The 10,915-nt window shown below is 49.5% G+C and overlaps 1 protein-coding gene and 1 pseudogene across 3 annotated transcripts in view; both read left to right on the forward strand.

Annotated features, from left to right (window-relative positions):
* ATOH8 (atonal bHLH transcription factor 8) overlaps positions 1 to 10,915 on the forward strand; it is a 31,090-nt gene that overhangs the window by 18,676 nt on the left and 1,499 nt on the right. Inside the window, exon 3 of one of the 3 annotated variants that reach the window (XM_015593870.1) lies at positions 9,570 to 9,734. The exons of the other annotated variants lie outside the window; for them this stretch is intronic. Coding sequence (XP_015449356.1) covers positions 9,570 to 9,716 — 147 coding nt within the window. The 3' untranslated portion in view covers positions 9,717 to 9,734. The remainder of the gene's footprint in view (positions 1 to 9,569; positions 9,735 to 10,915) is intronic. 3 annotated transcript variants of the gene reach the window in all.
* Positions 7 to 6,579, forward strand: LOC107196083 (annotated as a pseudogene).

Below are 10,915 nucleotides of genomic sequence, written 5' to 3' on the forward strand. Positions count from 1 at the left end.
CCCCCCGCCCCCCTCAGAGGAGAAGGTGTGAGCTGTGGGTGTGTCTGGCAGTATAGAGCCTGGGGCTGGCAGACAATGGTCTGTGTCCCAGCCCAGCCACTCATGAGTTTTGTAACCTCAGGCATTTGACTTCTTCCAAGCTCCACTTTCCTCATAAAACATGGATAGAAATTTCTGTGGGTGAGGAGAGTTCAAGGAAACAGTGGCCATGAAAAGGCTTGTCAGCAGACAGTGCTGACAGTCAGAGGGGTACTGGAAGACGCTGCTAGCCCATCAGGAAGGTGGGCAGAGGGACCCCCGTGTCCCCTCTCCACCTAGTTACTTAGAGAGTGGATACCAGACTGGGCTGCCCACTGAGGACTTGATTCCATTGCCAGGCAGAGGACACCAGGTCTGTCCCTCTGCTATCTGCTCTGTGTGTGTGTGTGTGTGTGCATGCGTGCACGTGTACACACCTGCACAAGTGTGCGGGCGTAAGCACCATCTGTCAGGATCAGATGGAGGGCCTCCCATGTGGTGGGCCGAGTTCCTGTCTGGGTGGGAATGGGGCAAACACTGGGAGACAACTGAAGGTCTCCAAGGATTTCACAACTGGCTCTTCTCCCCCAGGGGCCGGGAGCTCTCAGAGATGATCCCTTGGTCACAGGCATGGCAGAGCCAGACAGCTGGGCCCGCAGGGACAGCCCCATGAGTCCACCCAGAGCCTGTAGAACAGCTACACGGCATTGCCGAGAATCACCCCACTCCCTCCGTAGCAGTGGTGCGCACCTGCCACCCTGTCCCCACCACCACGCAGGATGTAGGTGGGCAGCCTGCATTTGCAAACAACCCCTCCACACATACACACAGTGATTCTTCACTTGTTCATTCTCTTTAGTTACATGAGCAGAAAAAGATGAAGAAAGCATGATGGCCCTGCACATTTATTTAAGAATAAATAGTTTTGAGTGTTTACCATGTGCCAGGCATTGTTCTAGGTGTGGGGCCCTTCAGAGAACAAAACAGACAAAGGTCCCGCCCTTAGGAACAAGAGCTAAGTGACAGAGGCCATGCATGAAAGCTCATATGAGAGCCGGGTCCAGATCTTTGGACCCCACTACACGCAGTCTGTGCACAGTTCTTACAAGCTTGACCCCCCTGGTGTCTCAGGTCAGAGCAGCTGAACAGAAACCACCTATTGAAGCAGGAGGCCAGCTCCTGGAGCAGGTGCAGTGACAGCACCCAGAATCACAGCCAGTGCCTAATCATGTGGGAAGAAACAACAAAGGGAACAACGCCAGAGGCTGAGAAGAGCCAAGAGGCTTGGGGCCATTGAGTGTTGGGGCAAGAGGCCCCAGAAGCCTCCAGGACCTGGGGAGTCTTATGTACACTGACGTTTCTGGGCTTGACCTTGAGTGGTCAAGAGGAAGCTAAAGTACATCCAGTAACGTCTGGCTGAGAATGCAGGGAAGTGCATCAGTTATTGGGAAAGGACCTGCCCAAGCTGTTTGGCACAGAAAGCAAGAGGCTTCCTTTCTCTAGGGAATGCTGCTGCTGCACAGGGGCTGCTCCTCCTAGGATGTCAGTCAGGGCAGGGCTCCTCATCTGTTTTGCTCACTACAGGATCCCCAGTGCTTCGAGTGGAGCCTGGCTTGGTCTAAACACTCAGAAACTATTTGCCGAATGACTGGAAGAATGGAGGCACAGGAAGGAAGGGATCTTTAGTTGCCTTCCACGATAGCTAGTGGGCAGCTCCTCTTTGCCCAGCACTGAGTGGGCCCTGGCAATCTGAAGTGGAGACACAGTTCCTGCCTCGAAAAGCTGATGGGCAGATGGGGGAAGATACACACATGCATACACAGACATACGTGTGTGTGCTCTGACGTGGCTGCCTAATGTTGAGTGCTTGGCTTTGCAGCCATTGTGTTCTTTAATCCTGTCTACCACCTCATGCAGTAGATCACCATGATTACCATGTTATAGGCACAAAGAGGGTAAGTAACTTGCTCAAAGTCACACTGCTGGTAGAATGGGGAAGTCAGGATTCAAACAGAGGCTGTCTGATGCCCTAGCTGGCACATTTAACCACTGTGCTGAATGGCCTGTCAGTGGGTGTGCATGTACATGTGCATGTGTGCATGGGAAGTGCATATGTGTGCACTTGAATGTGTGTGTATGCATTAGTATAGGTGAAAGAGATTTTTCCCTTCCCAGCCTTGGCGTCTCCCCTGTGCAGCTGGAGGTGTCACTAATGGCCAGGTGGTAATGGGTAAAGAGCCCTGATCAGAGATGTCCCACCCCTGCCTGAATTCCCGGGTGGCTCCAGAATCTAGCTATGAAGGGCTTAGGGATGATGGGAAGGGCTAGGGGAGGTGTTTTTCTCATCTTAAAACTGTGTTTTCACTCTGTTTTGGCAGAAATCATTTGATCATTTGGTCTGCCCAGGGGCCTTATGGCCTCTCCCAGCTATCCCATTGTTACCCAGGCTGTTCCTGCAATGTCCAGGGCTAGACTCCTTCCTGGGGGTCCCCTGGAGACATACTGTGGTCTGTACAAAGGCTGGCTGGCCAGCACTTTGGCTTGTCTGGATGGTACCCCATCACTCCTGCTGCCACTTTGTGGTACGGATTGGGGAGGGGAGGACTACTGAAAGATGCAGAAGAGTGATGGCGAGCGGTTCCCAGCCCTGAGGAGGCAGGCCTAGTGGGGATCCCTCGACACCGTGTGTGTAGTATGGGAGGGTCGTGAGTCGGAGACCTCTGAGAAGCTGTGAAGGAGATGGCCTTCTTCACCTGGCGGGGCCCCCTATCTGCTCAGCCGTCTGCTCTCCTTCAGCCTGGGTGCCTCTTCTGGCTATGGGGCAAGGTCATGGGCTCCTTGAGCTTCTGGGTCTGGACAAGCAGCATGTGGTCAAGTGGAATTGGCTGGGCAACATCACAGGATGGGAAACAGATGGGAAGCTGCAGCAGCTGGGCCTCAGGCCTCACCCAGGCCAGCTAGACCCTCACAGTGCCCTGTACTGTGAATGGAGTGGGGGCCAAGAAAGACAGATAAGCTGATGGACGTGGAGAGATAAACACAGGAGAGGCCAAGAGAGAGTTGGCACAGAGACACACAGGCAGAGCATGGAGAAACAGAGAAATTGGCAGCCAGAGAGAGTGGCCTGCAGCCCAAGAAGGCGTCAGCACAGCGGTGGCCTTGAGTCTCCCTGGCCATCCCTTATAGGCCTAGTGGGCTCCTTACGAGCTCTGGCCCTGGCTCTGGAGGTGCCAGGACTCCCCCATGGCCAGCCACCTTGCCTTAGGCTCCAAGGGATGAAGGCTGAGGTTTTCTTAGAGCCAAGGGAGGTGGTAGCTGGGTGGATGGTTTGGAGATTCGCCAGTCCTTTTACCAGTGAAGAAGCTGAACTCTAGGGATTAGGGGGTCTGCCTCGCTCTGCTTTGTCCTAGCAGTGTGACTTAGGGAAGGTGAGGAACTGCTCAGCCCCCCATTTCCCCATCTGCAAAATGGAAGCAGCAACTGCCCCGCCCCTCTGCCCTCCCCAACCTGTGAGACAACAGACGCAAAGGAGTACAGCATGGTGTCTGGCCTGAGGCTGCCCCAGTAGTGGTAACTCTGAGCACTGAGTCACTTGCTACTATTCCCAAGCCTGGGAAGACAGGGGTGCAGAGGATGACATGCTCCTTTCCTCAGGAGCTCTGGTGGAGACATGGGGTGAGCGGGGGATGATGGCGATCGCACCAACAATAATTCATGGCACAGAGAGATGAAGAAGGAGTGGGTGTGAAGTGCTCCGGGGGTTCAGAGCAGAAACACGCTTCCCCAGCCTGCAGTGGAGGTGGCAGCCGGGAAGTGGGGAGGGGTGGTGGGGATAAGAGTCTGGACTGGAGCTGGCCCTCATTGTCCTGGACAGAGGAGACAGTAGGGACACAGCCAGCAAAACCACACCCCTCTGGAGCTTGCGTTCCAGTGGGTGGGAGTAGCTCCAAGTACGGCTCTAGCACAGTGTGGGCTGTGGACGCGTGGGACAGGGTACCTGAGACCCAGCTCCGCCCTAGCATCTTGGTACATGAGAGGTCTGCAGGGCTACCTGCTCTCATCCCGACGCTGTCTGATGGGGTGGTTGTTTCTCACTGGCGGGAGAATTCTGTATGTTGTTGACTGACTGAGGTTCGAACATACCCACTGACCTCAGTAAATGAGGGGTTTGGCCTGCTGGACCCACCCAGGCCCCAACTTGGGTTGCTGGGGCCTGTGGGACAGGGCGGCCTCTGACAGCATAGGCAGCTGTCTGCACACCACAGCCGGGACCCTCAGCCAGCTCAATCAGTCTGCTGGTCAGCAGCCTGAGGAGAAGAGCAGCATGGGCGGGACCAACAGCATTTACCAGCAGCAGTGGTTTTCAGCTTTGCCCTGGGGTCAGACCGTAAGTGGCCTTAGGACAGGGACTGTAACCCCAGGACTTGTCGCTGAACTGGCACCCAGTAGGAACTCAATAAATCTTTGTTGAGTAAATGAATTTTTCTCCTGATTCATGGTCCCCAGGCGGATTCTCCTGGCTCACAAGGGGCTCTGGCTGTAACTTTGCAACTCTCAGATGCCGGGGCCCTCTGAGGGCCCTCCCAGCCCAGACACAGTGTGGTCCCTGATTCACGCCATGTTCCTGCCCTCAGCAAATAGCAGCCAACTCCAGCTGCTCATAAATTTCCTGCCTGTCACCCGTGGCGCCCAGGCCAGGCGGGGTGGGAGGCACTGGGGGTGGGTTGGTCATACCTGCTTCCAGTTCCCTGGGAAGTTAGGAGGCTGGAAGCCCAAGCCCGTGCTTGTGCCCAGAATAAACTCAGCAAAGCCTGGCCCTGGGAGAAGATGTTAAAGCAGATCTGTCAAGTACAAAGATGTATGGGCTGAAGTGTTAGAGAAAACACAAATGCCAGCTTCGGTGCAATTTGTACAGCATAATTAATTCCACTTTCGTAAAATACTATATAGCTGTGTCTAAGCATAGGGAAATGGTCGCCCAATGTTGTCAGTGGTTTTCTCTTGGTGGGGAGATTGAAGTGATTTAAAATTTTTTTTCTGTTCCCTCTTCCGTATTTTCTAGTTTTTCTATAATTGACCTACGCAAATTTAAAAAATTTTAGGAGAGGTCACAAATCATGTGATGGTGGCTTTCGAAGGAACCTGCCTTTGAAGCTGTCTCTGAAGTGATAGCAGGCAGCCCAGAATCCTGCTGACTAGAGAACCAGGCAGCCCAGAAAGCCAGATAACTGGTGCCACTTTGCCCAGTGTTCAGGCCTCGCTCGGCCCATGGGTGGTGCAGGTGGTGAGCTGGAAGAGGAGAGGACACCCCTTCTCCTTTACTTCGGCCTTCGATCTTGGGGGCTGGAGAGGTGGAGTGGGCTGAGGCGTGGATATTGAACTTGAGAGAGAAAGGGGTTCATCATGGCAGATGACGTAAATCGATGCCTGTAGAAAAAATTTCCAGGTGTGGCAGGGCTCCATGCTAGTGTTGTGTCAGAGTAGAGTGCCTGTTATGAAAGTGGCCAATGATAATGCTCCAGAACATACTTCGAGACCTGGTTTCTTATATACTTTTGCCTGTGCAATAGACCAAAGGAGCAAACCTGGACTTTCAAAAAATAAAAGTATCATCTTTTACTATAATATCTACTAGGTGGTTCGAGTCAATCTTTTACCTTTGGTGGTGAGTTTTAGAGCCAGGAGCAAATGCCAATACAGGACTAATTGTCAACCTAGAAAAGGAACTTGCTCCATTATTTGAAGAATCGAGTCAAGTTGTGGAAGTTTCTTAATCTGACAGGGGTTTTGATGTCTACCTTATCTTCGTTATAATGGACACAATAGCAATCCAGTAATCTTTAGACCATAGCAATACTTGTATCCATGTGTTCAAGAAAGGGCCCCTTTTTCTACCTTACACTAAAGAAAGAGCCTATAGATATAATTTATGAGGAGGTTGATTGTTATCTTTTTTCATATAGGGTCTTGTCTTATTTACTGAGATCCGGGAATATCACAGAAATGGTTCAGTCTATCACAGCTCCCGTGGAGTTAGTCCAGTCACCAAAACTGCATGAGGTTCTGTTCAGAGGGTCAGAATCAAAATGGTACTTTGATCTGCTTGAGCCATGCGGTGTTCCCTATAGTACAATATACCCAGACCTGCAGCATGAAGCGGATTCTTAATTGTGAACAATATTGAACATGTCTTTTTCATATTGTTTTATTTCTTTGCAGTAAGTATGAGGAAGATAAAATGGCTTAGTAAAAGTAATAAAATCAGTACAATCCCTAACTTTCCTATGTATATATTATTTTGCAGTATAGATGAATATTACTGATTGATTCGATTCTTCTCGGAGGGTGCTGCTCTTTAATGAAAATGAAAATGATAGTTAATTGTTTGCCCACCTACTCTGCTTTATATAACCAGTGTGTTAACGTTTGCATGTTCTTTGTAAAATGTAGACGTGATTCATTATCGAACTCTGTTTCCAATATTGGTAATGTATGTAAAGATGATAGTACGACCATATTTTTCATACATGAGTATAAATAAAGTAGTATTTTTAAAAGTAAAAAAAATTAAAAAGTTTAACATCTTTATTGAGATTATAGTTCACCCATTTAAAGTGTACAATTCAGTGGTTTTTAGTATTTTCACAGCTATGCACAACCATCACCACGGTCAATTTTAGAACATATTCATCAGCCTAAAAAGAAACCCTGTATGCTTTAGCTATCACTTCCTATTCCTCTGTCCCCGCTCCCCACCAGCCCTGGGCAACCACCAATCTATAGGTTTCCCTGTTCTGGACATTTCATGTGAATGGAGTCATATAATATGTGGTCTCTGGCATCTGGCTCCTTTCATTTAGCATATTGTTTTCAAGGTTCACGTTCTGTCATGTATGTTGGTACTTCATTCCTTCTTATGGCTAAATAATATTCTATTGTATGGCTATACCACACTTTGGTTGTCCATTCATCAGATGATGGACATGACTTATGTAATTTAAAAAATTGTGTTTATTCCATGTTTTCAAACACCAGTTAGTCAAACTAAGGATCTAGCTCTTTGTGGGAGTGTGAGCCAGCGTGCTCCAGTGCTCTTACTGTCGGCCAGACCCTGAAAGTGGCCGGGTCCTGGCTCCATTGTCTCATTGATTCTTTGTAACTGATCTAGAAGGAGGGTAACTATTACTGAGCTCATTTTAAAGATGAGGAATCTGAGGATTGGAGAGATTAAACAGCCTGCCCAGGGCCCCACATCCTGCTACCTTTGGCGCCAAAATGAACCCGTGTTCAACATTCAAAATGGAACATGAAACCTCCTTTCTAGCCCAGATACTGGTGTACTTAAAAGTGAAAGGTAAAATAATGCCTAATATGTGGGTCTTGAGGAACCCTTCTCCCATGCCCTCCCTACTTGTCTTTCATATTTTAATTTTAAAATAAAATTTGAAATCTGACTTCTCTTTTTGGGACAAACCAATTAAAAATTGTCAGGATTTCAATCCCATTGGACAACTTTTTCTGCAGGTAGAAAAAAGCTGTATCCAAATTGCTTCAACGCAGGAAAATGTTTAAATTGAAAATAGTGAAAAATATTTAAGTAGGTAAAGTGGATATCAGAGACTGAAAATGAATTTAAAAGGTAAAATAACTTAGAAGGCAGATATAATTTTTTTAATGACCCCCAATGTGGTAAAATTACCCCACATCGCACAGGAATGACCAAAAGAGGAAACCAATCCACTTAAAGCCAGAGGGAAATTTAGTAAGCAGAGGAGGTATAATTAGAAGGAAAAACAAAACAAAACAAAAAAACAAAACTGGAAGTGAACAAAAGCAAAAAAGATGCAAAATTGTTTCAAAGTTCACAACAATTACCAAAAGTTCCCCCAAAGCACAGGCACATTTACAAAAATACTCAGTGTTATATTTGAAATAGGAAACATTCTGTGGTATGTAAAATCTACAGTAAATAAAATACCTGCAACTAGAAATATTTATTCACTAGTTCAATAAATACTTATTGAGATGCTGCTGTGTGTCTGGCACTGTTCTAGGCACTAGGCTACAGCAATGAGCAAAACAGACCACGTCCTTGTCCTCATGAAGCTGATGCTTGACCACAAATGAGTGAACAGATAAAAGGATGATTTCTAAATGTAATAAACTCAACCGCTTTGCCACAGTGGCCAAATCACCTTGATTGGACTCAGCACGTCAGACCACCTGAAAGGGACCAGAGAGACTGAGAGGCCATCTTTTGTGGTCGTTTTCAGAGTTTGTGTGCTAGCAGCTAGAACCTTTGTCTAACAGGCATCTTCTATGGTGAGGGGCTGTGATGCAGGGGCCTCCTGAGGACAGTGAGCCAAGAGCCTTACGCTGCTGTACCCAGAGTCTTGGCCGACAGCAGAAACGGCACCCACAAAAGGCCAGAGCCAGAAGGATGCAAGAGGCCCTCTCAAGCTGTGCTTCTCACATAGTGTGATATTGCCACAGGTGCTTGTCACGGTGGGGAGTACTTGTCAGCCTCCGCACCTGTATTTGCAATTATATTCAGGCACTCACAACCCGCCCCCACCTCCACACACACAGCCCCTTCTGAAGGGGTGGCATTGGCAGGTTTGTCTCCCATTCCTCAGCCATAGTTGATTGGTCCAGGGGGAGAATCTGACTGAGGCTAGACCAGTCAGGGGCTCCTTGGGAGTTTGGGATTGGGATGTCCAGAGACTGGGCCAGTCGGTAGACAGGCTGGAAAGAAGCAAATCACTCGCAAGTGACCTTGTGCTGTTTTTTACTGGTGCCTAGAGGGAAGGGCCACAGATTGCCCCTACTGAGGTTCCCAAGCCCTGTGCTGCCTTTCCTGAGACTTCGTCGTGGCCTCTCTGAAATGCCCTTTTGCAGCCTTATAAAAACTTCACTTTACCAGAAGACTGGCGTGAGTTTCTACTCATGATGCAGTCGCAATCACGCCATCAATCGAATGAGTCTGGAAAATACTGGGTAGTCACGCGAATTTCTTTAGGGCAGGAATTTAAATGCTAATAGACATAGTGACTTTCCAAGATGGGGCCGAGGTCTGAGGTGTTTCCCAAACTCATGGGATATACCTCTCCTGGCTAGTGTTCTGCAGAGTACCTTTTGGGGAGTGTTAATCTATGTACGACCGCTTGCTGTACAAGTGAGGGAATTAAAACACAGAGAGGGAGGTGAGTTTCCCGAGGTCACACAGCTGTTTACTTGCAGAGAAGGTCCTGGCCCATAAGGCCTCCCAGGGTTCTTCCCATCACGCCCTAATTGATGTATGGCTTCCTTGGATGGATGATATGTTTGCTGGGATTCCCAGGCCCAGGCGGGTGGCAGGTCCAGTGTAGACACAAGGGGAAGGGTGAGGTCGAGGATTGAAGGTCAGGCCTTGGCAAGAGAAAGCCCCGTCTCCCTCTATTTTGGGTGGTAGCCGTGGCTTCGGTAGGCTGTGAGAGCAGATAGAGGTCTTGGGGCTGGGCTCCGCTGCCCCGGCCACTCCATCTAACCTGGACTTCCATGCCTTCCCCCAGACCACAGGCAGGCTGCACAAGGAAGGAACTTGGCTGTCCTTGGCAAGGCCCGCCCAGGCGGCCAGCGCCAGGATGACGAGTGCTGTAAATCACCCCGCGGACCACAGACCCAGTGCCATCCCCATGGATTTCCTTTCCGCTTCTTAATCCTCCTCCTCAGACTCGGTAACGAAAAGCAGATTTCTGCTGGGGCCAGCGAGCCCAGAGTATGCTTGGAGAACGTGAGCCCGGACTCGCCACATCAAGATGCTCCCTCCTCTCACTTTTCCTTTATCCTTCTTAGCCTCTTTTAGCTAGAGGACACACCTTCCTCCTGGCCCAGCTCCCTTGCCCTCCTTGGACCCCACTCCCAGCCTTGCCCCAGCTTGCACCTTGGCTGCCCGCCGAGCGCAGCCACCCCAGGACTGTGGTTCACAGGCCCTTTGGCCTCATGGTTTGGCTCTGCCCAGGCTTCCTGAGCCTCCATTGCAGCGGGAGCAGCCTCTGTGTGGCAGAATAAACATTGCCGATCTGGATTCAAATCCTGATTCCGCCAACTTCTAGTGCTTCTTTGTCTGAGCCAGGGATTGCTCCCCTCTGGGGAGGGGATGTGAGGAAGCTCCCTGGCATGTCAGAGGTGCCTGACAGAGTTCACTTCAAAAATAAATGCTCAGCTGTTTGTTCAGGGCTGTTGCAAAAATCAAGAGAGACGTATTGGAACCATTTTATTAAGGGTGTGCTGTATGGGTTAAGGGACTACTGTCACTTGTTTGTGTGTCTGGGTAGATCTGGAGCCCTTGCAGAGCCTGTTCGCCAGCTCTGACTCCCCCAAAACTAAAAACTAAAACCCCAGCAGCTCCCATGACCTTCCCTGTCTCCTGTCCCTTCTTGGTAGCAGGTCACACCCTCTGGACAGTTTTCTCACCAGCAACACCAAGTTCAGCTGCTAGAGTGAAGTTTCCAAAGGTCAGGACTGAGGGGAACTTTTGATCTAACCTCGGGATTTTCACATCGTGCTCCTTAGTGCCCTGGGTTCTCAAGTCACAGAAAGTTGAGTGGCTTGTCCCGGGGAATGCAACTTTGGAGGGAATGCAGTAGGTCTCTGGGTTCCATCTCCATGTGTTCCCTCTTGAGTGTCCCCCGCCACTCCAAATAGACTAGAACCATGTTTATCTGTGTTCTGTGTTAAGGTCATTTCTACTGCTGAAAAGAAAATTTGGACATTATTGACCTGCTCCAGTTGTGTCATTTTAAAGACGAGGACACCGAGGCACAGAAAGCTGAGTGACTTGTCTCAAGTCATCCAGCTGGCAGGTGGATGGGCTGCAGCTAGTCTGCCTCTTAGCGCCTGGTGCAGTGTTCTTGTC

The sequence above is a fragment of the Pteropus alecto genome, unplaced genomic scaffold, assembly GCF_000325575.1.
Source record: "Pteropus alecto unplaced genomic scaffold, ASM32557v1 scaffold117, whole genome shotgun sequence".
Classification (NCBI taxonomy): domain Eukaryota; kingdom Metazoa; phylum Chordata; class Mammalia; order Chiroptera; family Pteropodidae; genus Pteropus; species Pteropus alecto.